Here is a 27699-nt window from a genome sequence, read left to right as displayed (position 1 = left end):
AAATAAAATGTTAAGGTGGACCCACTTGTTAGTTAAATAATGCGTATAATATCATAGGTATCAACCTATATAATATATTATATAATTAAAAATATATATAAATATTATAATAGAATGATGATTAAAAAAGAAAAAAATTATAAAATCGCGTTGCAAAGTATCAATATAATAATAATAAAAATAATGATAATGACGTTCGTCGATTGTGCATATTATTATACCATATTATATATTTTTAAAACGCGTAAAAAAAAAGGAAAAATTGTTTAAAATAAATCATTCCGTATACATTAGCTTCCGGCGGTGCTGGTGGTGGCGGTGGTTTGTTGCTGAGGCCGTCGGTCGGCCGTGTTTAGCGCGATGGCGACCAATAATATAATTAAACAATAAATACAAAATATAATAATATGCTTGTCCGACGTGGTCGCCTCACATGGCACCGCACTCTCTGAGCACCCTATTGCCAAGTGGCAGTGGCGGCCTGTAGTTGTTGACCAGCTGAGGTCCACCATGCGCCTCAGAGCAACATTCTTCGGGAGTCCATGTCCTCATGCTTCGGAACGCGTTCAGCTGCGAACGGAAACGTGCATGTTTAGAAATGAAAAAAAACGTAAGTTCAAGTCCGAGAGAAGACGAAAAATTATGGACTGTCTGAATAAAGACGTATCCAAGGATAGGATTTTTAACTTGCGCAATAACTGGGAATACCTATCACCCACCCGACAGCGAGTACCTACTGATTTTAAGGTCGGATTTAATGTTTGACTGTTTGACCTGTAATTTGGCCGTATTTCAGTTTGAAATATTATTGTATATACTCTGTTTTTAAAAATATATCGTTTCTACAGACCAAGTGACTAAGCAATCGGCCTAGATGAATAATTTCACCATTTGATCAATAAAAGCGTTTGTGTAATTTATGTATGTTTGGTAAAAACAATTGCTCCATTGCAGGAACTAGTACACAAAAATGGTACAAACGACGGATTTTAAAATCGCCAAAATACACTCAAATCATATGTAGCAAAATAATATGTAGGTATAACCAAGTACAACAGGTTAATTTCTCACCAAATATTTTGGTTCAATTTCGATTAAAACGTTATGGTGAAAATTCTACCATGATTACAAGAAATAAGTTGTATACAGCTCAAAAACATAACTGTGTTAAAATATTAATTGGGAAAAAAAGTTTATTAGTAAAAAAAAAAGAGATGAAGTTCCTTAAGTATTATAATAAGCTCGTCGTAGCTATATAGCCGTAAATTGGGGCAAGGGAAACTAGGGATGGATAAGTTGCTCTCTTAACCGTCTCAAGCCCTACAAGATATCTGCAGAATACTTCACGTTGTCTAGGACATAAAGATATATTATCATTGTTTTTTTAAGTTACATAACCCTCGGTCAATTTTTTTTAACAATAGAACCTGTTTGGTTGTTAGGAACTTTAGGACTCCATTCACGTATATTATGCCATAGTGCTGACACAAACAGCAACATAACTCATAAAATGAAAAAAAAGTTCACATCGGTCTGTATTACTATTATTATTATTATTATTATTATTATTATAACAAACATGTAGTTTCTCAATTTTTTTTAAATTTGTATTCGCTACTCGCCAAAGTAAATATTGGAACAAGCGGTAACAGTGGTTAAATATTATACATGTTATTTTATCTTTAGTTTGAGAGACCATAAAAAATATCATTTTTAAGTATAGTCCTATCTTCTTTCTTCAATAATTGTCATCACTATTATCTGTTCATAATGTTCATTCGTGTTTTTTAACTATTAAATTACACATTGTTGTCACTGCACAGTTTCATAATGCAACAATAATTAAAAGCTAATTTTATATTATATTTTAATTGCATAATTTATGTGATTGTCGACCATAAAATACTTTAAATTTGCTTGAAAAAAAAAAAACAAAATGATGCCGAAAATAATTAAATTTTATTTATATTGAGTATACTACTAATTTATTTTAAACGTGTATACTAAATAGGTTTTTATCAATTTATTTTCTATTGACTATGACGCTAATAACTTTATCGAAGCGATTGTACATTTTAATCCTTTGTAAACAAATGGATCCGTTATAAATGTTGATATGTACACGCTTATTTGTAATATATTGCATATTTGCATTTTATATACCATCCGTTGCTGTTTAAATAAAATTTGTTGGAGTATTTTTTTAATCGTAAATTAATCATAAAATTTGAAACTATAATATGGATTATGAATTACGGATACGAAGAGTTTATATGAAGAATACAAGATAAACGAAATATATTACCCATTTTTATATACATACTATATACACACGTCTCATACTATCAATTCACAATTTTTATTACTTTAAATTAATATTTCTTCTTGTTATACAGATTACTCTACAACATTGTCAATTGAATTCAGTTTTGATCGATTATCTATTGTACGCGCATTTCGCTATTATAGCTAATGTATTAACAATGTGTAATTTCTAACGTTATTGACCTTGTTCGGCTGATAAATATGAAATAGTTAAGTGTAAAAAAAATTATAAGTAGATGATAGGTATACATAACATAAAAGCAATAATATTATACTATAAGGTATCCAATATCAGTAGTTACCAGTACTTAAAGACACGACTTACACACACACGCACGCGGGCACATTACATACACAGAACTATAATAGAAGTACTTGCTCGAACTCGAACTCGAACATGAATTTATTTTTAATGAAACCTTTTTTTGAACAGTAAATATTATGAAAACAAAGATTACAATAATATTTTATATAAGTGGTAGTATTATATGTTTAGTATTTACCTATATTATGCATTTTTCGAGAAATATATTTTATCACATGACACTGCAATTGACCTTACTCGGCACTGCAGTATATTGATAATTAGTACCTGACACAGTTCTCAACCTTTTAAATCACAAAATGAATTTTATAAGAAGGCGTAAGGGAGAGATTGGACAACCTAAACGTAATGATAAAAGTATAAAAGAAATTAAATTAAATTAGGTAAAGAAGTAATTATTTTAGCACATAATTAACAATATTAACTCGTTTTAGTTTGTATTTAAATTGTGTTGTTACAAATAAATGTATATTATTTATTCCTTAATTTCTAAAACGTAACTCGTCATCAAAAATATATTTTATTTAAATAGCTATAGGGATATCATTTCTTTGTTGAGACACACAAGCAGGCCGTGATAGTGATGAATTAATGGCTGATTATCTATTTGGACACGAATTACCATGTTTAACTCTTGAACGCCTAAACCTAGAGTCCTATAAACTGAAATTACGATTTTGATAAATGGTAAATTGGTTTATTTGTTTTGCAACTTCATTTCACGCATTAAAATATTAATTTAAAGAACAACAAATAAAAACTAATTAAAGCAACAATTCCAACTTATTTCTTAATAATTCACTAATCAGCGAATATTTAATATAAAATATAATGTATGTTGAAGTGGTTTTAATTAATGTTTTTTTCGTATATATACGCATAGCCAATTAATTTCCTGTGACATTGGCTCAATCTCGAAGACAAGAAACATAGCAACGTTTTAAATATTAACTATGGTGCAGACATACAACACACATTATGTTTATCAAAATTTAGAAGTTTAAATGGCTGGTTTATTAAGATATGGTACATTCAATATTTAAAATGGATTAAACTATGTAATAAAATATAATATGTTTAATGTTATCATTACAGGAGGTATTTATCTGAATTTTATTACTTTAAGGATGCTTGAATAAATAATGATCGATATTCGTATGAATAATTTTAGAGATAAATTACGATTAAAATAAAACTTTGCTATAGTAATTAGGTAACAACAGAAAAAACCTCGACGTCATAAACTATGTTTTTAACATAAGTACCTACCTACATAGTAATAATTGCACGAAGGGGTAATTAAAATTATTTTATTCATATCTTATAATTGATAACTAATGAATTAATTAAGTGAATCGTTTTTAAATTATCATAAAAACAGGCGAATATAAAATATTTTTAATTTAAAAAAATCTAAAAACTAAAAAAATAGGTATATGTGATTATTTGTATTTTAATTTTAAACTGTACATGTATAAGTTTATTTATATATTAAATATATATGTATATATACATATTTTAAAATAAATATTGCTTGTGTAATACTTTTAAACCTTACACATTAGCCAATTTAATTTTTATAACCTGTTTTAATAGTTTAACTTAACCAGTAACCAATACTTTTGCTATAAAAATATTAATTTTAGATAAGGTGTTTTAAAAATGAGGATAGGTATGGCATTATTATTCTTGTCTTCATATTATTTATTCATGCATTCTCATTAATCATAATTCATAATACACACTACACCAGACACCTATATACATAAATGTCTTTTTTTTTACAATAACTAATAATATTTTAGGAATCAATTTGCATATTAAATTAGAAAAATTTTTATTTTAGGTGCACCTAATGAGTAGTGCACGTTATATGTTTTACATAAGCAATCAATAAATGGCAAATTAAATTATAATAGATATACAAACAGCTCCACTTGGAATAATTTTCAGAGAGGTAGATAATTGTTTTCAATTTTAATATCTGAGAGACATTTTTAGTACATAAATTAGTTAGCAGGAAATTTAAATTAAATTTTAAAAAAATTATAATTATAACAAATATTCAATAGACTAACAATATTATTAGGACATAACCTAGTCGTATTGAAAAAATTTAAGTTTTAATTTTAAAATAATTTATATTTACACAAAAATTAAAAGTTTTAGGGGATGTTCAAGATCATTTATTTCTGAGGTAAACTCTAATTATAAGACAAATAATAATATAAATACTACACTGATATATCAACGCATATTAAATTAACCTTATTTAAGATATAAAGTATGTAAGTATAAAGTATAAAATAATAATTACTGTACCTACCTAAATAATATAACTATAGTAAAAAACTTAACACGTTGTAATGAACTCATGACGTGTACGTCACTTCCATTCAACTTTAAAAGCTAAACAGAATATATAGCCTACGTTGAGTACCTAATATGGCATATTAAGTAGCGTACAAGCATGATAAATTCCTTATAAATTATTATGACTAGTGCTATCAGTACTATTAGCTAACGTTGATAATTCGATAATCGTTTGACATACCATCAATATTGACGTGAGTTATTATTTTTTTTTTAGCTTTTAGTAATACTATTACAGCTCAACAATTATATAAACAACACAATTCGTTAATAATAAAATATCAAACGAGAAAAATTCAAAGCTTTTGCCTATCTGAAAAAAATGATGTTAGTTATTAAAACGCACTTCATAACTGTTAAATCGTCAAATATGTAAATGTATGTAAGTATACCAAATGGGGGTATAGACTGTAGCAGAGTATGCCAAAGATAAGATAGCTGGATATAGTACAGTAAGAAATAGTTAGGTTGGAAGTAATTGACCGGAGGAAATAACTAGGACCGAATTAAATGACACTAACGGCTGAGGCTACAATTTTTACAAAGTTACGAGGCGTATACGACTTTGATGATAATGTATAACTTACATAAATTGACTAGATATTGTCTATTACCGAGTGATAATGAAATATATATAATATTTAATGTAATTACTTGTTTTTCGGAGACTTCTAAGGGGCTCTTGAACATGATCCATGTGACGCATTCTGAACACGGTGGAGTTGTCAGTGAACCATGATATGTCCAGTAAGTTACGTCCTCTGAAAGTGAAGTACGCAAACAATATTATGCAAAAGCATTTTGGCATAATGTTCATGTGTATGTGTAGGTACCTAGGTGAATACTGTTCGTGAGTATATGGTTTTATTTTTCAAACAATAATTACCATGATCATCAATATGTGTATTATATATTATATATGTGTTTTATTGGTAGTGAGTAGTTATTAACAGTAATTAAGGGAAAATCATTAATTACCAGGCAGCAAATTTGTTGGATCAATGGAATTGGTTATTTCAGCAGTTTGATTCCGTAAGGCAACCTGGGGAATTAATGAAACAATTTTTTCCAATTCGTCGTGAGATTCGGTTCCAGCCTAAAAAAATTCAATACAACCACAGACATACACAATTATTAATAGTGTTTAAAAGCATACTATTATAATATGGCACATCATTAAAATATTATAAGTGATAATAATTTAACAATAATAATCCAAAACTATATAAGAAGGGATTTATGTCTCAGATTCGATAACACTCAATGTATCTGTCTTCTGTGACAGACAAGATATACTGTGAGGTACTCACGCGGAGTCATAAACAGACTCAATCATCAGAAGTTTGCACGGTATTCTATTTGGAGGACCCGTTAAAAATTTCTAATTTCCCCGACTTGGACCGATCTATAACTAGACAGGTACAAGTGTTTTAAAGACCAATCAACAGATTAATCCTATACATTGGTGGCTGAAGTTGATCCGTTTCAATGTATCTAATCAATGCTAGTAAAAATTAAAAAAAAATAATAAACAATAACAAGTATCTAAATACTACCATGTTATGTATTTACAAATATTATGTTAGATCAGCCCCAGACTCGGCACCATATCTATAAATTGGCATAAACAAAGTACAGAAACTAGCAGAAAACGTAGATACATTATGTTTTTATTACAATAGAGCCGAGAGTGGACTAGTCCTTCATATATTTAACCAATTTCGCCCTTAAACCATGCATAACCTTTGAGGAAATTCTCAATTATGTACCTAGATATCACATCGTGTGGATAATTTTAAATACCTGTAAGAACACTCCAAGTACTGCCAAACCATCTGGGTGTGCAATGGCTTCGGCAAACGAATTGTACTTATCACAATTCCAGTGGACCAAGTGTAACTGAAAAATTTAAAACTCATAAATTAATACATTCAAGTAACAACATATGATCAATTTAGGTTTTAAGTAAAAGTGTTGAGTTAAATAACGAAATTTTATCTACCAACGATTGAATTTGATCTCATGTCATGAAATTATTGCAGTACCAATATGTAAACGACTACGCGCCATGGAATATTATCAATAGAAAAATATCAAATATCATGCACATCAATAGGCAAATAGACAATAATAGCAAATGACTAATGAAAATAAAAACAATGGTTTCACCATTACAAGTGAATAACAATAAAACTCGAAAGAGAAACATGTGGAGGCCCATAACGGGGAATCTATTGAGTAGGTAAGGAAAATAATTCACTCATCATCATTCATCATGGTACAGGGTCGTTTAAGCACAAGAATTATAGGCCTGGCACATTATTATTGTATCCGTAAATGTAATGTATCCAAGAGTTATGATGAATAAATTGTATTATAGTAAAATTGTCTTTAGTGTAATATGGATTAAAAAGTAAAAATAAAATTCTTAAAATCTTGAAGTACACTTACCTCGCCCGCGTAAGGCATTCCATCAACCGTGTGTTCTGATCCCTTGGCGCTACTACATCCCCAGTGGCAATGAAACTGTTCCAATTTGTACTTATGTCCCAGTGGACCACCAGAGAGTTCTAAAAAAGTAAAACATTTTCGTGAGGAAGGAAGCACAATCTCAATAATTTTTCATCCTCAATACAAAGTAAAACTATTACATTTTATGCTACAACATTTCGATATTAACAAACTTAGCATTCTATGGAACAAATTAAATTAGTATTGGTTCTTTGAATGTTTGATAATCTGCCGTAACATAAAATTTAACTAACGATGTACGTCTTTAAATTATATTCAATTTCTCATCTGTAAGTTGGAAGACTATGAATATTGTTTTATCAATAAATGCGATGCGGTATTGTAATATTAGTTAGGTAACTAACTATATTATATTGTTTGGTAAAAAAAAAACTTTACAGTTATTTTTGAAACGTGAATTGCTAATTATTTTTAGTACAAGCATTACACAGCAAAATGTAGATAACTATTTTTTTTTCAAAAACAATATTTTCAATGTGAAAAAAATATATGACTATTGATAATACCTGATCCTTCACCGCCGGTAGCATCCACTTTCCAACCATATCCGGTGTTGATAATTTTTGTGCACATTTCAGGGCAGTAGTTCCAGTACAAAGGTTTGCAGTTTAGGGTCATGTCATTGGTAGATTTTGAAGTTTCGATGTTAACTGGTGATTGTAACAATCCACCCGCTTGTGGAAAAATTTTTGGCCAGACCGATGGTCCTATAACAAGAAAATTAATTTATAATAATTAATAAACGTATAACAACATTTAAAAAAAATTTAATTATATGCCTATTACTGGTTATTAAATAACACACAATATGGTATTATATACAACACAATCAAATATAATTTATTCTATGCAACGTAGAAACCGAATTCTGTAAAATAAATTCTAAGTATTATTAGTTAACATTAGTGCACAAAAAGTAATCATTTGTTTTTCATTACGTACTATTAATTTTCACGTTGCGAATTGTTAGAATAATGACCTGTGTGCGCATTTGAAATTTGTTAAGACTCGTTTCCGGCTTTTAATATTTTTTTAATTATTTCACAAAACGTATTATTTTTGTAGGTATATCATTAGAATGAAAACAGAATGTTTGATGTTATAATATCGATAAAACCGGTAAGCACACTTCACACTGGTTTGACTCGGAGCAGGAAGCGAGAGGGCAATTTGTTTTTCACTTATTACTTATGATTGTTTTCTTTAAGAAAAACAATTTTAACCTCATCAAGTTTTACGCTTCTCAAAGATTGAAGATTGATAGTTGAACTTTGATGGATAGTACTTCATCACACCACAATTCTAAATTATTAGTGACCCAAATAATTTTGTTAGCATGTATCTAAAGTTTATTAAGAGGCAGACGAATCAGAGAAAATCAATTTTTTTCTGAAATTAACAATATGGACCTTCACAGTCATATCAATCTCACATGTACCTATTTTATTTTAAGATGAATATTTGAAAGGAACAATATTAATTTTTGTTACTCAAACGTGAAAGTTATAATACTTATTTCAACGAAATTATCTTGGTTTCAATTCAAATCCTTTGTAATATTTTTAATATTTCTCCAAACCAGACACTTAAAGTATTTAAAATAACAAATTACAATAAATACCTAAGTTACGTTAAAATATTTATGTAGATAATAATACACTTAGTAAAAAGTTTCATCAATATTACTCGTCATTCATTATGAAATAAAAGAATAATTAACAAATAAATAATAAATTACAGCAATTATTCTATAAACAATAAACATAATATAATATTTACGCAGTCCACAACTACAACTGCAAAGTATACATTTTTCGAAATCAACACATTTTTTCCATAATATATATATTTATATATGTATATACAATTATGATTTAAAAACAATTTAACGGATGACTGAAACAAGGAGTAATTTATTGTACACAAAGTAATCAATTCTAGAACACGAGAAAGTAAAAATATGAGAATTAATTATGTTTGTAATTTGTATACAAAATGTTCAAAATTATCCAATACTGTATATTTTAAACTCGTAGTCGCATTGAAGCATTATTTACAAAAAAACTTTACTTAAATATGATGATGAGCTTACTATAATTTATACTCAATTTGACTCAAAACACCCGAATCGGAACACAGCATCAACAGTTCACACAAGCATAATGAGAACAACGTAGAGTTAAGATAGGTAGTAATTTAGTGCTTAATTTCTCGCTTCCTCAATTAACACACAGTTTGATAATGGCGTTTGCTAATGATAATATAATTAATACGACGTGCTACGTCAGCCTTGGATATTTTGTCAGATGGACATTTGTCATTTCATTTAAAAACAGTAAAACTCATAACTAATATCAATAGAACCAAAAAGTATTTGCAGACGTCAAGAAAATATAGTATTTGCATCTTTACATTTCGCCCCCATTTTCCTATGAATATCGAATTGCATAACACATACGTAATAAAAACTATTGAAATTTATTCATATGACGTTAAACTAATTTGTTTTCGTACAGTTTAACAAAATATTATTTACATTTTTTACGAATACCGAACAACTATAATTTGCAACTTATTTTCCAGTGATATTATTATTATGTTTGGTTTTATTTTTTTTTTTTAATTCGCAGAAATGAAAAAAAAACATCGCATCATGATTAATATCGTATTTTGACGTACGATGTGCGATTAAAATAACCGGTTACCGTCGACAGGTGGAGCGGTGCAAATTGCGAAGCATAATAATATTATTATGGGTACACTGCCTGTGGCCTCGCAAATTGTTTGGCTTTCACGCCTACTCATTGAGCCCGCGGTATTCAAATTGCAATCCAAAAAACATTGAGCCAACCACAGGGCAACGTACAATAATTCAAGACGTAAAAGAAAAATTATGTATGCGGTGAGCGTGTGTAGGCATGACGTTTGAACGTAGGTACTAGGTATGGTATGTGATCTAACAGCTATATAATTAATAGGAACGTAAAAAAAAAATTTCCCTCGTTCAACATTGTGCATACGATGGAAATTTGTTTTTCACTCGTTGATCTAACGACTGTATAATGATACACATTAATACATTATAATACTATACCTACATCGAAACTTTTTATTTTGGCCAAGACCGCTGAACATTCACTACCCGACCGGTTATTATATAATATATATATACCTAAATAACTGTTCCAAAAAAATAACCCCCCGTCGAGTCGATTATCTTTTCAAACTGATCAGGCACCAGACAGTTCGTTCGACTCGCCGGAATTGCAACTACGGGACGATTCGTATGTCGAAACAATACAAGTCACATGGGTGTACCTCGGGTAAAAAAGTTGCAATGATATAATAATAAATACGTCGGTGGATAGGCCGATAGCGATTCTGATCACGATCTCAGCACGTGGGATACACCAATATAGAACTGAGTAAAACGAGTTCGATAAATTCCGCGAAATGGGCAATTATCGGAAGCACCCGAGTGCGATGGTCAGTGTTATGAATTATAATGATACACCTATCCCGGATAATTGCAATTTAAACGATATGCCAATCAACTCTATTAAACACCGTCAAGGTTGTTTCACGCATACGAGAAGGTGTTAAAAACGCATAAACTATTATTGCCATAATATCGATAGAAGTGTGTTAGGTAGGTAATTTAGTATTTACCCAAAATAGAACATTACTTGTTCTTTGGTGTAACCTGTAAGTAGTTAATTACTGGGTATGGTTAAATAAAAAAAAAAAATATTACTTAATCAAACATAATAAGACATAATGTTTCATTAATGATTTCGTACGACCGTCTTAGAATGGAAACAGTCGTCACCCCTAATAGCTACCCCCCGCGACGTGCAATTTATATTTTTATTGACCTCTAATATACATGATTAATTATCCTTACTCAGAGAAGTAGGGGACCAACATAATTCGAATTCCTATACTGTAATGCATACCGCATATCCTTTTTCATTATCTGTCTTACAACCACCACCCACTTATCATCCAGTTGTCAGACATATTGATGAAATCTACAGTTATGTTTTCTCTTTCTGAAGAATTTTTGTTAGGTACATAATGTTTAATATGTTTTCTTTTTCGATTCTTTATGCCCATGCCTGTAGTTAATGTATCAGTTACTTTTAAGAAGGTATTCACTGCCGTTGAGGTGTTTTATTAATAATAATAAAAAAAAATTTAATAATAAATTGACAGAGATCAGAAAGTAATGATGATTTACAATGCACATACTATTTAAACTCAAGTATATATGTTATAAAAATAAATATAGTCTATACATGTAGTACTAGACCTAGGTATACCCCCATGCTGCTGTATAGTGTATACAAACCGTATCATGTGACACCAATGTATCTTACTATAAACCTAAATCGCTATATTATTCATAAGTCATAACATTTCAATTGACTGACCTTCATAAAGTAAATATTCTTTTGCTTGACAATTTTTTTCAATTACTAGAAATTTATTTTGGAACACAGCCAGTTTATTTAGACAGAGAAATAGGTAAATATTCTTGATAATAATATTGTTTTAGATTTTCAAAATTATACTTTCAAGCCTTTAGCTATATTACACTCTATTTTAACCATTACATCATATATTATTATAGGTTACACATTAAACCATATTAAATCAATTTGAGCCAAATAAACAAAAATATGGAAATCGCCATGACAAATTATAATAATATTTCTATTATAAATAGTTTCGAGTTGATTTGAAACGATGAGAATATCAGACTATTATATAAATTATTATAACGACATACCTAATATAAACGACACAATTAGATAAACATGGTAAATGGTTATAATATGTGAGGTTAAAAGTTAATTAAAAATGATAAACTCATTACTTAACTATATGCTCATAACATGTAATTTAGTTAATTATTTTTTACGCATTAAATTCATGTCCATCATTATTACATTAGCAATTCCAAAAGCAATTTCCGGCGATTTTTAAAATGTCATACATAAAAATACGAAACAAAACAAACAATATTACAAATGGAAAAAATAAACAATCTGCAGAATCTTAACATTATTTTCATTATATTATAAATGTAATAGAATTTAACAAAAATGAGCTAGGTATGCTAATATTATTATTTATTATTGTTCTATTTGCACGTATGGAATGCACTTTGTTAACTGTTGTCTGTTTCTAAAACGTGTAATGAAGTACCTACTGTAGGAACATTTTGGGAAAGTTATATTATGAAGATAAAATCGTGATATTAAACAATACCACTTTTTTCTTATCTGAATAAATTAAAATTATTAGTAGTTTATATTTTGAAATTATTTAACACTAATCGATTCTACTTAAATTAATAAAAAACCAATGCAAGTATATCCGATCAAAAAAAAAAAGGTGACAAGTGGAAACCGCTCTGATGACGACTGATGTACAGTAAGTGTCGAGTATGTCACTATATGGATGTATTTAATTTGGATTCAATGATATATTAATATATTATCATTGTATACGAAAAACGATTCTGAGAGGAGATGGTCTGTCACCTATTTATGTCAAGTATATTTCATGATATGTTATTTCATATTGCTATCAAATAGTAACTCATTTTACTATTAGTGTTATGGAAGGTTGATTTAATTTTTGTAAATAAATTTGGTCAACAATTTAACTTTTGAATAAAAAAATCTTTGTAAAAAAACCATAGATATGTATCTTTAATACTTTTAAACGGCTAAGTTCCATTTAAAGTTAATACAATTTAATACAATTTTTTCTTAACACAAAATGATTTTAAAATGTTAAGTAGGTACCAATATAAAATATATTTGTTTACAGAATAATACAGCAATAATTATAATTTTTTCAGTATAATTGATAGTTATTGCTTTTTAATTAGTTGGAAAATAAAGTGTTTAAAACAATTGGGATTGTTTTAGTTAATGGTATTTTAAATAAAAATGAATAGAAATGTACTTTCATTACAATTTTGAGGAAAAGTTTGAAATAAATACTTTATTTTAAGTAAAGAAAAACAATGAACAACTTCTCCCTTAATGCAAAATGTACTTATGTACTGAAGAAAAATACTAAAACAAAGTTTATAAAGGCCACCTCAAGTCATTGAACACGAACTTTTAAAAGTTAATACAAGTATAAATGTTCTCTTTCTAAATTATATAACTACATTTTAGAGTTTATAAAGAGATCAATCACGTAGATCCAAATTTAGCATAGTATTTTAATTTTAAAACGGTGAATATTAATATAGTAATTTATAATAACTTTAATTTACCATAACTATATTTACTATGACCGTTTAAATTATATATTATACAGTCAAAATCATCACAAGAAATGCAATAATACATTCACAAGATCAACTTACTTACAAATCTGATTTGTAAACAAATAATAACAATAATTATAAATGCTTATATTGTTCAATAAATATTCACAATTTCTAAGTAATTTCTTATTTTATAATTCCTCTACAAAAAGAAAAATAGTTTATTTTACGAAGTATCTCTACAATACAGAAAATAAAATCAATAAAAAAAAAAAAAAATCAATAAAATCGTTCAAACTAATAGTAAATACATAAACATCGAATGGTGAATTTAATGATGATGATGGCATAGTTTGGGTTCATGCGATTATTATTATTTCGTATAGCAACAACTAGTATATTACTAATATGCAACTAATAGACTTAAAAACTTATTTTCTTCCGTTATATAACATACATTGGTGCTGTATCATATTATGCTACCTTTTTTTATTATTAAATGTTCTCCCGTTCCGGGCTATCGGACAATCAAGGACAATTCAAAGTTATTATGGATGTTGTTATATCTTATTTTTATTTTTTTATTTTTTTTTCACGCAGGTATTGGTACATAATAGTATTATACTATCAAACAGTATTACCTCCTATATATTATGTTACCTATTCTTATTCTTATTATTATTACGTTTCCTATTATCTGCACAAGAATACATCACATTATTTAATTGTAGTCATACCAGTAATAATTAAATTTATATAATATGTATAATAGTTGGATAGTTTAAATTAGTATTGGCTCAAGGGCAGTGGGTACACCAAATTAAGTTTATGTATAGTATGTATTAATTAAAAATATAATATCAAAGCTTCAAAAATTAATAAAATCATTTTTACTCATAATGTTGTATAACATGTTAAGTTGCTATTAATAACCACATATAATATTCAAATAATTTTCAAACAGTTTTCTTATTGAACGTTTTTAACATTGCAAATATTATGTAGGTACACACGGTATAACTATATTATCTAGCATGAATTTTACCACGCCGTGTCATGCCATACGCACATCATTCAAATAAACGTGTCTTGTTTGATTGATTTACACTTTGATAACATTATTCTCGCGAGTAACACAATTTTAATAGTTATTGAATGAGTTCAATTTTTTTTCAATTATTATTATTTTAGCCCTTAGGAATTGAAAACTTCTGACGAGATTAGTATTTACTATTTTATTCATTAAACGCAATGTTTAGAGAATCTGAATAAAAATATAGTCACGATTTTACAGAAGTGTATGTACTAAGATTTAAGGTTTTTGGTAAAATTATATTATAACTGAAAAACTAAAAAAAAACTGATATTATTTCCTAGGAAACGAAATATTTATAGTACGACACTTCTAAAAGTTTTCGACCAATCTTCTTGTATGGCATAGTTCAAGTCAATTATCTGCAATAATCATTATACTAAGTCACGTTTAAACACACCTTTATGGTTTTTAGAAAACTCCCAATTATTTATTTAATTTCATATAGCTATAAATTACAATAATCATTTATATTTGAATTTAGGTTGCAAAACATTTATTATAATAATTTTTTATAACTTAATTTGTCCTCACATTTTGTAGATGTTATGTGTCCTAAACTACTTAAGTACATGAAAAATAGTATTTGACTAGAGAGCATTATCAATCCCACTCGAATTATTCAATAATAAAATATCATCTTTACTACTGCGAATTTATTTATCAATAAAATTAGGTAGGCGGCAATTCAGCCCACATCCATGCTAAATTTTTATGTTGATGATAATGAAATACAGCTTTCTACACCAACCAAACTTTAAAGAATGTGCTGTTGTGCTTATAAGAAAAATAATTATCTATCAATTTTTCTAGACATAATATAGGTACAAATATTTACAAAAAAACAATAAATAGAAACTTAATTTGTAAAATCAGAGGAATTTCGCAAAAACAATACACTTATAATACTAACATATAACTGTTGTGGTTTAGTCACTTGTGTCAATAAATAAAAAAAAAAAATGCAAATTGAAACCTCATGATTTGTTAATACGATCGAATTGCAACAGTGAATACTCATAATCAATTCAATTCCCAGAGAAATTAATTTTGCACCTTATGTGTACAGGATTATAATTTACTTGAATATTCAACCATGTTTTTTTTTATTACTATATCTTCTATGGAATTTTCAATAATCACAAATCTACTACCTACCTACATATTTTTTACAAAAAATAATAATTCCATTCAATTTACACTTAAATTTTCTTTAATAACTTAGACTTAGTATAATTCGATAGCATGTACAAAATGTAAGTGACATATATAAATACTCATCAATGGAGCATACCAATATTATACATACAAACGACTTTATTGAAACTAGGAAAAAACACTACTATGTATTAGTTTTATAACGTAAATGTTATTTTCTTATTTGTTAAGAGGACTTGACATGACCCAAATGAATCTATTTGAAATTGAAGTAGGTCAGTTACTGTAATGGTTTTTTTCCGTCTACCGGATGAAAAGGATTTGTTTTATTTTTAAATTCCTTCTCAACACAATAAACAATATATGTACTTATTGATATTATACAATTAAAAACTAATACTTCTTAGTAAGTTGTAACAATACCATAACAAAAGACATATTTTTTTTTTAACATTTATTAGAAAATATACGATCTGTATGATAGTTACAATAAGCATATGAGCTGAAAAAAAAATAATACAGTTAACGATGAAATCGTGAGGGGAGTAGCTACGCAGCAGTAACACTCGCCGGGCAAAGAGATATAAGTATTTGATCACAAATAAATTACATAAATACACAACCTATAAGAAAAAAAATTAAACTTTAAATGTAAAATAATGTATATTTGATAAATAAATAGGTATATACTATATATGTTTCGTTATGTCACAATGGCATTACTGTTTAAAATTCAGAGATGCAAACATTTATTCAGACAGAATAATTTAATGGAGTTTTGAATTATAAATGATGAATCATAATTTTAGACTCGTGTACGGTTAACAAAATATGGTTTGCTTATTTGTAGAAAGTAACAAGTTATTTGAACGAATACCAACAACAACTCCGAGTAAATGATTGATCAAAGGTTAATTTTATGACAGCGATATTATAAAAGCTACTATTCGACTGAAAATCAAACATTCCATGCTGCAATCTACTAACATACAGCCAGATTTACAGCTTATTAAAACATTAAACTCACAACCGATTTTATAATAACGGATATTATATGTGTATATTAATTTTACCTTCACCTCCTGAGAAAAAGTCATCTAATTATTTTAAATACTGGATGGAGCGAAGATATGATACAATTTAATAAAATATTATAACAAATAAATTGGTAAGTCTATCATCAAGTATTGAAGCAGAAAATGTGCTTCATTTACACGAAGACTAGTTCTGGTAAACAATTTGATCACAACATGTATTTATTATTTGGGAGTAGGAATTTCCCAATGTTTAACATGACCATTGGACATGTGAGAAAAAACTAAAACAAAACAGCAGGAAAACTAAGTTATATACTAATATGTAAGAAACACTAGTTTTAGAGAAAATCACTTTTGTTTTGTTAGTTTTCTTGTATTTCAGAAAGAAATAACCGTAAAGACTATTCACCAGACATTTATATTACAGTTTTTCTTAGATAAGTACTTTTAAGGTCATTTTCAAAACATTTGGGCTCTTTTTGAATTATTTTTTGACATTTCAAATGTTTTACTTAAAAAAAAATATTTTCACTGATTTATGTTTGTCAAAAAACATGACAATTTAATTCAAGATTCCTTAATAATTTATTGTATTTAAAGTAGTTATCGAATAAATATAACATTTTTTTCTTCAGTAACATTTAATATTCAAACTGACAATATTCGATATTTGAACGAAAAATCACGATTTTTTCTTGAATTAGTTTAATTTTATGTTGTAATTCAAAAAATATACCATCAAAGATTTGGTACATTTACAATCGAGTATAATTATATAATTATTTTCTAGGCACAACAAAATTTTCAAAATAATCAGACTAATTAAAAACTATCTATACCACGAACTTATTTTCTCACCATTATACAGTTTGTCAGTCGACATTAAGTATGGTATTATACTATTATGCAATATTATATACAAAAATGAATTAACTAACTCAACCGATAAAAAAATACTTAAATTGCTATAAAAGAAAGTATCTATCCTTAGAAATTTTAAGCAGACATTTTGCACTCGCCTCCTTCATTTAGAATAGTGTTTTCGAACATACAATGATTTATTTGTGTCATTTTTAATTAACACAAACCCATATTAGAGACTACAGTGACCTGAAATCGATTAAATATATTTAAATAAACGTGCTACACATGAAACCTACAATATAGCGGATCGAGTTACAATAGAAGCGAGTTGCCCAGAGTTTTTATTTATTTAAATTAACCATAATATTTTGTTTATTTTTTTAAATAAGTATCTGATATTTATACCAATAATATATAAGTAAAAATATAAATGATATTTCACCTAAACAAGTGTGGTGAATTTAATATATATTTTTTAAGGTATTGATATTATATTATTATTATAACACTGACCTTGTTTTTTCAACAATAAAGAAGATTTTATTTAAAGTAAAACAAATTATATAGTATTACGGATAATAGTTTTATTGGTCGATTGGTTTATAAGTCCTTGAGTATACTGAAGTACTGTACTATTTTTTTTTTTTTTGAAATGAAAAATAAAACATTTATTTACTAACCCACGTATGGCGAACACAATACAAGACAATATTTGTATGCATTATTGTTCGCTACTATTTAAAACCTAATTTTGTTTGGTTATGATATTGATTTTGTATTCAGCGACGGACATTCAAATACTACTAATTAATTTGCCAACAGTTATTTAAAATATATTTTATTTTTATATCTCTACCAACAAAAACAGAGCACAAATGAACCCAATCTGTCACATGCATAATAATTAATAACACTTACATGAAAAAATATTATTATAGAAATAAAAAAAAATCATATCGAATAGGTATTAAAAATAAATGTAATCAATAACTGAAAATTGAACTCATTAATTGAAAACAGAAATTTGCATTAATGTTAGCTTCAAACGTATACAAATAAAATTAAGATCAAAATAATTTGTTGCATGTACAAAGGCCGCGTCTAAAATATGAATAATATACAATTAAAACAAACTGCTTTGTTCACCATTTAAGGTTCTATATAGACACTTGAAAGATACTATGCATTTTACAGGTTTATAAAAAGTGTATATTGAAGAAAAAAAATCGAAATAATTGTAACTTGTATTGTTTGAATTAGACGTATAAACAAGCAGTGTATACAGTTTGTTAAAAAAAAATTAGGTCTTTAACTTGAGATTAAAGGTCTTTCGAGAATTCATAATTTTAATTATAACTTATTTACATACAATAATGCATTTAAATTAAATCTTTATGCCATACCTGGTATAGTGTCCAGTGTATGTTGACTACTGTTAACTTCTAAAAAAGTCTTAACTGTATGATGTATTTCATGTACTATACCTTATATGCTTTTGAAAATACATAATATTCTTTGGATTGATAGTGTTATTTATTAATCGATAAACATCCAAGTAACTTGATGTACACCAATAAAAAAAATGAAATTACAAAACCTTTAAATAACAACATTCTACAGATAAAATGTATAGTTATGCCTGTGTTATCCGAGGATAGAAACAATGTAATTTTGCAAGTCACAACAGTTCTGAAAAACAATATATTGTTTTCTACGCAATTTTTTTATTACCAATTTTTATTTTTTCGTTTATTATCATTTATCAGATTATTGACTATAGTATTACACTATGTTTTTACAAAAAAAATGTTTTGGAATATTAAGCAATATATTGGACTTGCGTAGAAAAACGTTACAACACCTATACTAAATAAAAATAATATAAAACGGTGTTGGTACCTTATTGCTATTTAAAAATTAAATAATGTCCGTCGACCATGTAAATTAACTGTTATATTACATATTCAGTTTTTTTATAAGTATATCATTATTACCACAGTAAATCTATTACAATTTAATAATTTGATTTTTTTAATAATTTGAAAATTTCTCTTTTGATAATAGTAATAATACCGCGTTTCGAAGGTTAGGTATAAGTAGAACCTACATAAAATTAACAAATATGAATAAACGGAATGTTAAATAAATATTATTGAAATCCAAAATAGAATACATGTTTGATTTATTGCTCATCTAAAATTGTCATACAATAAACATGTCCCAATTTTTCTGACAACTCTGTAATTTTTGAAACGATAACGTCAAGGTCTGTATTATAGATAATTTATTAAATAAATATAAATAAAATATGATACATTGCATTAAAAATGTTCAGGATTAACATTAGAGTAACTTCCCGGCTATCCCATGTCATGATTAAATATGAAATAAATTTACGAGGTTTATGCACTGATGAAACAAAAAATACTAATACAATTTAAAACTATACGATAAAATATATTTTTACTTGTCGTAGATAAAATAGTTATAATACAAAACAGTCAAATACAAAATGTATAATTATTATAGATTTGTTTAGAAATTAATCTAGGCTTTTTCAATAAAATTTAATTTGTTCATAAATTTATAAATCTTGATGTACAACAATCCAACAAAACCGAATTAATTATAAGAGGATATTGAATTTCATTCGCAACTCACAAGTTAAAAACACTAAACTTGTTTTACACATTAAAAAAATAGAACGTGCTTATAGATAGGTATCAAATACAAACCGCTGCACGTGTCGACCATAACCTACCTGTTTAAACATAATATTATCGTTTTAGCGGTCTGTTTACCGCGACCTCCGGTGTAACGGACTCAGATAAAACAATGTGAAGATAAAAACCAAAAATAATCATTGAACAAATCACATTACCATTTAATAGTAGGTATTCTAGCTATACGTACTAAAAGTGAGCTGTTCGCAAATAACGTTGTCTTTCGAGGGTTATATATTTATTTAATGATACACGAAGGCGTCCAAAATTCACTAAGTTTAAGAACTAAACGTGTTAACTCGATTAAATTTCTAGAAGGAATTCAAGAAGTAAGTTTTGTTTTTGTTTACTAACAACACTCATTGGCGTATGCACTCGCAGTGCACAAACCATAAATAAGTGTTGTGGTATGTAAAATATGTTTTTAATAGTCACGAAATTAATATAAATTATCAAAAATTAATTTTTTTTTATATAAATGACTAATTAAAATTGCATTTCTTTTCGGATGTTATTGAATTGTAGGAGTGAAGTAATCAGTCATTATAGCCAACTCTATACATATTCTACTCGTATATGAAGCAATGTTCATAAAAAAGTGTTGATATAGTTTTAGGTAGAATTAAAACTTCTATTCCCACAGATACTGGAGCAGTGAAGCATCATACGGTGCAGTTTTTGGTTAAACCTTAGAATGTAAGTACCACAATTTACAGACTTCAGATAGTAGGTACTAGTGTCTAGCTTAAATCTATACACGTTTATATCTATAAAATTTAAAAAAATATGTATAATAAGTTATTATCGTATTATTGTTTCGTGACCATGTGATGACGCAGTGGTGCATCACAATATTTATAATAAATGTTTATCAATTTCGATAGGTTAGCACGTTGCTGCATTATTCGTAATACCTAATTCGTTTAATTAAACTATATCCCGTTTGTTTGGCAGTACTTTACCACCAAGGCTATATTTGTTACGGGTTTATGGTTACTCAATCGGCTACAACGCCAATTAATAATTATGGTACAATATTAGATTCCTATTTAACGCTGCCTCGCCTATTATAGTACTTACTATATTATAAAATATAAATAATTACCAGATATCGTAATTCATTATTCTTCTGTGACACTGTTTAATATCCAACAAGTTTGGATATAATACAGTACAATTTTTTCTATTGGTTTCGTTATAACTTCGACTTAGCAGCAGTAAATTCGGACGGAAACGATACGCAGTGGATTACAGTCAACGATTGACATAAAACACCACTACTAAACTTATTTTGAATAGTGCTAATGGATACTGGACACGCCAAAGTCTGAGAAGATATATACTTTCAAGTTTAAATTTAATGAAAATAAAAATGAACTATTCAAAAAACAATAAAGTAAAGAATTAATGGGTCTTTAAAAATGTATAAAAATAGAATAATTATAAACGACTTTGGTAAAAATTAAGCTGTTTATTATATTATGTAACCATACTAATTAATTACGTTAATGAATTCGGAATACCAATGCAAGTATAATAACACTTAATCTGAAACCAATTTGTACTTACTTACAATTATATTTTGTTCTCTTTCTTTAAGGCAACATTAGGACAGAATAATACGTTATGGAGTGTTAAGATTAGGTAGTATTCATGAAACAATTAGTAACGAATGACAACCAAATGAATTTAACAGCCTTTGACAGTTACCGCTTCTATACAATATTAAATAGGTCATTTTTATTCGTCACTTTTTAACAATTTAGAGTTAAAACGGTCTGTATATTTTTTTGCTGTTTTGTCTAATAAAACAAATGATTGCATGCAAAGTTATAATCTACAGCCGATCAGACTTAAAATAATTATTATACGCACATCGTTAATACAATAATAATGACTGATGATAATAATAAATTAAAAAGTAGTAATATTTTATTTTGTCGGATACAGTGTTTGTATATACCTAAATCGAAATAATGTTTTTGACGCCATGTTAGAAAAAAGTATTATATGAGTAATATCTACACTATACTCATAGTAATACACTATAGTAACTATATAATATATACTTATATATAGTAGGTAATTCAATTTTAAAAATTAGAATTAATAACAGGCATAATACTATAGATACCTATACTTGCTGGGCGTTACACTATAGTTTGTAAATTATGTTTCACTGAACATGTAATTTTAAAGGTACGATATATCATGGTTAATTAACTTAATGTTAATCATCAAAAACACGGACATTTTGAAAGATAAAATAATAGTCATCGAAAAATATCTATTATAATATATACAATATAAGCCTGACAAGTGACAACCATTGTTATAGCTGCATATTTACGTATTGTCAACACCTACCTATCTCAACAGAATTTGTAAAGAGTCAAACATTTTACACAAAATGCTTACATGTGTGTAGAGCAAAACTTTAATAGTTTCCAACACAATACACAAAAATTTATAAAATTCATAATGACATAATATAGCTGAGTATATTAGTTATATCTAAAGTTATATATTGTATATGTACTTATGTGTGTGAATTTATATTTATAATCTAATTTTGTTTAATAATACCGTAATATGATTTTAATAAGTTTTTTTTCAGATAATCACATTACCTAACTACCTAGATACAATATTGTTCACATGTATATAATTAAAGTTAGGAGAGTTATTAAACATCGTGTAACTATCATGCAAAAATATTATTTTTTTTCAGAATAAATAATAAAATGTGTGTGAAATTAGAGAAAAATAATTTGAATATTAAACGAATTCAATGTTATTAATATTTAATTTGGTACTTTAGAAGATAATAAAGTTTTTTTAGTATACATTTGATTGCAGACCTTAGCTTAAATATCTTAATGCATAATATAATAAATCACACATTATTTTTTTTATACATATTTATTATGTTAATACTACAGTAGTATTTATGGTATCTTATGTTTAGAATTATAAAATCCCTACTACGTGGTAATTTCCAACAATAATAACTGGCAATTCCAAAATTCCATATTCAGGTATCCATTAGGATCCTACCAATAATTAAACATATTACAAAAACACATAAATTGTTCAAACTTGTAATAAAAACAGGTTAGATTTATTACTAATAGATTGTAGTAATACATGTAATTCAGGAAAAATATTTTGAAAAACTTGACTGTATCATTAAAATGTCATCATTAAACAATAATAATATTTCCTGAAATTACTATATCCACATACATTATTACATTATGTATTTATTTTATGTTAAAAATGTCAAATAAAAAATAATAGTGAGAATTCTGAGATACAGGAAGTTTTAGGTAAGCTAGTGGAAAATGACAATAGAACTATGATTTAAATTTAAAAACTAAATACTATTAACATTGCACTTAAAAATGGAAGGTAAGTACTTGTTCAAAATGTTTTTCTTTAGAAAACTACTACATAAGAAAATTGAAAAAATGTAATAACAATAATAACACGATAAATGCTTACGTTGTAATGAGAACATTAAGACAAGTGCATTAAACCCAATATTTATTTATTTTATATGGCTATATTCCTATCATTATCTATTGAAAATTTGTAAGCTTTCCGAAGCTTTCCATCAGGTATTTAATTTTAAAAAAATCGTTCAAAAATTCATAGCATACTTGACTAAGACAGACAGACAGTACTTCAAATAGTAAAAATAAATTAAAGAAATCAAAGCTGGCCCTCCTTTATTTTGTAAAAATAGTTTTGACATACTGTTCTAAAAGTAAAGGGGTTTACCCTATATTTTTACTCTATGGGTTTACCCACTGTGTGTTTTAAATCGGTTGCCATAAACATAACATTATTTAATGGACATCGCTTTATAAATAATATTATTAAAAAGATATTTGTTTACTATCATTTAATAGGTAGGTATTATTTTATATAATTATTTATGGCGTGCATAATAATATGTAGGATGTGGGTATAGGTATAAATACTTAGGATGGGCAAAATGTTTTTACTGAATAGGTACCCTTCAAATAAAACACATTTATTTAGGTATTCCATATATATTAAAATAATTCCTTTATTACCAAGTAAATAATTAATAAATTAAAAAAACTTTGAAAATCGTTCTACTATTTTTCCTTCTTAACTGTCACTAGAATAGAAATTCTACAGGATTGGAAAAAACATAAAATTCACTCTACTGTATAGAAGGTGTCAAGTGTACCATCGTAATTGAGTAAGCCACGTAAAATGAAAGTCTTAAATTTAAATTCAGTGATAAATCATTGCATACAAAAAATAATACTGAGGGGAGACGGTTAGTCAGTCTTGCTACTATTAAAGTAAAAAGAATAATTTATTTTATATTTAAATTGTTATATAGTAATTTTTTTAACTACCTATATCTAATACAATAACACAATAGGTTGAACTAATTTTTGGCAAAAAAAAAACCACATACATTATATTATTATTAGCTGTTTTTATTTTATAATATTACGTCAATACGGACGTACCGTAGAACGGTGTGGACAGGTTAATTAAATAAAAAATTATTTTTAATATTTTAATAAATTCATTTTGAATAGTAAATAATAATATGACCTATACTTAATAACAAACAGTTTAACTAAAATATAGTTTTTGTGATTTTGAAGAATTTCGTACAAATTTGAACATCAAACAAAAAAAAATGCATACCTATATAAAATGTGCTTTGTTTACAACTTATGAGAAACCCTGTGGTTAGTATTGAATGTTCAAGCTTATGTTCCAATCGAATATACTATGAAAATTAAATAATGTATAGAACATATTTTGATAAAAACTACTAAAGTCTCTAACGTTCTCCATTTTCATTTCATTTTTGGATTACAACAAAAACCAAAATCTGTTTTTGCATAAAAATACTTTTTTGTCTTTTATTTTTTTTTTGAAAAATTCAGATCCAATTTTCTACCAGAAAACACCCCTGAAATTGAAAACTGAAACACTTTTTCTACTATTAAATGTCAAAAATTAAAAAAAAACCACAGTATTGCAAGATCAATACATTCATTCGCTTCGCTCAGTAACTAAAATGATAAATTGAATCTTTATACCTACCTCTCTGTAATCTATCCACACAATTACATAATAATATTATGTAGGTAATTTAAAAAGTTTTAATAATATAATGTAGGCAGTTAATTAATATGTATTAATAAAAGGATATTATACTAACAACTATGAAGTAAAAGTTAGGTTATAGACGTAAAAGAAGCCGAACTACGAACATAATAATATATTATTATATCATCGACATTTGTATAGGCGTATAGCTTTCACTTCTCTTTGGGGATAATTACTCAGTTAACGACCTTTATTAAATATGAGTAGTAATTATAGCCGTTCATTTCAGTAAAGAACTAGAGCTAGAGAAATAATTGGAAAAATACGTTGGAAAAAAATCGGGTAAATTCGCGTAAATATATACGGATTTTGTACGAGATTTCCTCAATATAATTTAATTAAAATTACAATGTTAGACTTAAAATGTAATGCATATCTATATGAAAGCCAATAGAAAATAATTTTAGTAAATTGTAGGAACCTACAGTACATAAATTTGTTAGTAACTTATAGGACTGATTTTAAAATAATAATAGTTTAGTTAGGTACCTATTAAGGTTATTAAATTTATTTGCACATACTACCACTACATAACATAACCTTAATAAATAATAATTAAAAATAAAATATTTTTATTCATTCTTCGAAACTTATATACGGAAACTGAATGCAGTGTACCAAGATATTTTCGTTAGGCATATTAGGCACTTGGCACTTATTACTTATGGATATTTATCAATTATTATAGAAGCAAAATATTGATTTTTTTAGTAACTATTGAAATTGTGTACCTACCAATTTATGGTAGCCGGTAGGTAATTTTAAGACATAGTCAATTAAACACCCCAATACCTCATCATTAGAACAATTGTAAATTGTATTAAAAGGAAAATATTTAAAAAATTAGGTACCCACAGTCAAAAATATATATTATTTTTTTCATTAATCAGGTATGGTTATCATATAAATAAATTATAAAATAGCATGCATATAATATCAACTAACAAGTTTAGACATCAAAAGAATGAAATGAACAAACGAACCAAAATTGAGAATAAGTACATTAAATAATTAATAGGTATTCCACATTTCCACTAATACGACCCAATACCGAATCTGGTCAAAAACTGGTTTCAATCGAACGGGTGAGTAAACGGCAACCGACAGCAACGAAACCGAAAATAAGTAAGGCGTAATAGAATAATAATATAACAATTAACAATAATAACAGGTGCCGTCAACTCATAAATCTGTTAACTATTAAATTTGCGTATTTTACATATATTATCTACGTATCGTTATAACTCATACCTACCGTGGGAGCCCCTAGTGGGAGGTTAAAACAAATTTTAAAAAAAACTTAATAATTATAGTCTAGGTAGTAGGTACGAGCCGATGAGCTCTCCGTGCACCTACCGTTAAACTCTTCGTATCCCCATTCGTCGGTCGTCATGATGTGTCCTGGTGGTGTATCGCCGTGGACGAAAGGCTACGCGACCTGAGAAGTTGGTGCGCGGAACGAGTTTAAAAATCGTATGAAAACGATTTCCGGTACAGTTCAATGTTGTAACAGTGAAAAAATTGTTGTCGGTGTTAGCGACGACGAAATTGTCGTGCGGTCCGCCGCAAATAAATAAAAACTGGCAGTCGCGGTCGCGGTCGCTATGCGAATGCGATCGAGTCAATTGATGCCGCCGGTCGTAGTCACTGTGCGTACGGAAAACTAGTTGGCGGCGATGTGCAGCTCAGTCGGCGGTCGCATTATAGCGGTCGGTAGGTAGGTATAGGTATATAATAGTAGTGTGCTGCAGCACAGATAAAATGCGTTTCGGACGGTCGGTGGGGGAAATCGCCGCACTCGCGTGAAG

General features: G+C 27.5%; 1 protein-coding gene across 1 annotated transcript; it reads right to left on the bottom strand.

Annotated features, from left to right (window-relative positions):
* Positions 1-206: 206 nt before the first annotated feature.
* On the bottom strand, positions 207-27624 carry LOC111037128 (carbonic anhydrase 2). Its single transcript, XM_022319506.1, has 7 exons — positions 27248-27624; positions 8062-8262; positions 7475-7593; positions 6827-6922; positions 6002-6119; positions 5678-5784; positions 207-570 (listed from the first exon to the last, which is right to left on the bottom strand). The coding sequence occupies exons 1-7, from the start codon at positions 27282-27284 to the stop codon at positions 430-432; spliced, it is 819 nt and encodes a 272-aa protein (XP_022175198.1). The 5' UTR covers positions 27285-27624; the 3' UTR covers positions 207-429.
* Positions 27625-27699: the final 75 nt, after the last annotated feature.

This window comes from Myzus persicae, unplaced genomic scaffold, assembly GCF_001856785.1.
Source record: "Myzus persicae strain clone G006 unplaced genomic scaffold, MPER_G0061.0, whole genome shotgun sequence".
NCBI classification, from domain to species: domain Eukaryota; kingdom Metazoa; phylum Arthropoda; class Insecta; order Hemiptera; family Aphididae; genus Myzus; species Myzus persicae.
Note: the sequence above shows the minus strand (reverse complement) of the source record. Positions and strands in the feature narration are given on the sequence as shown.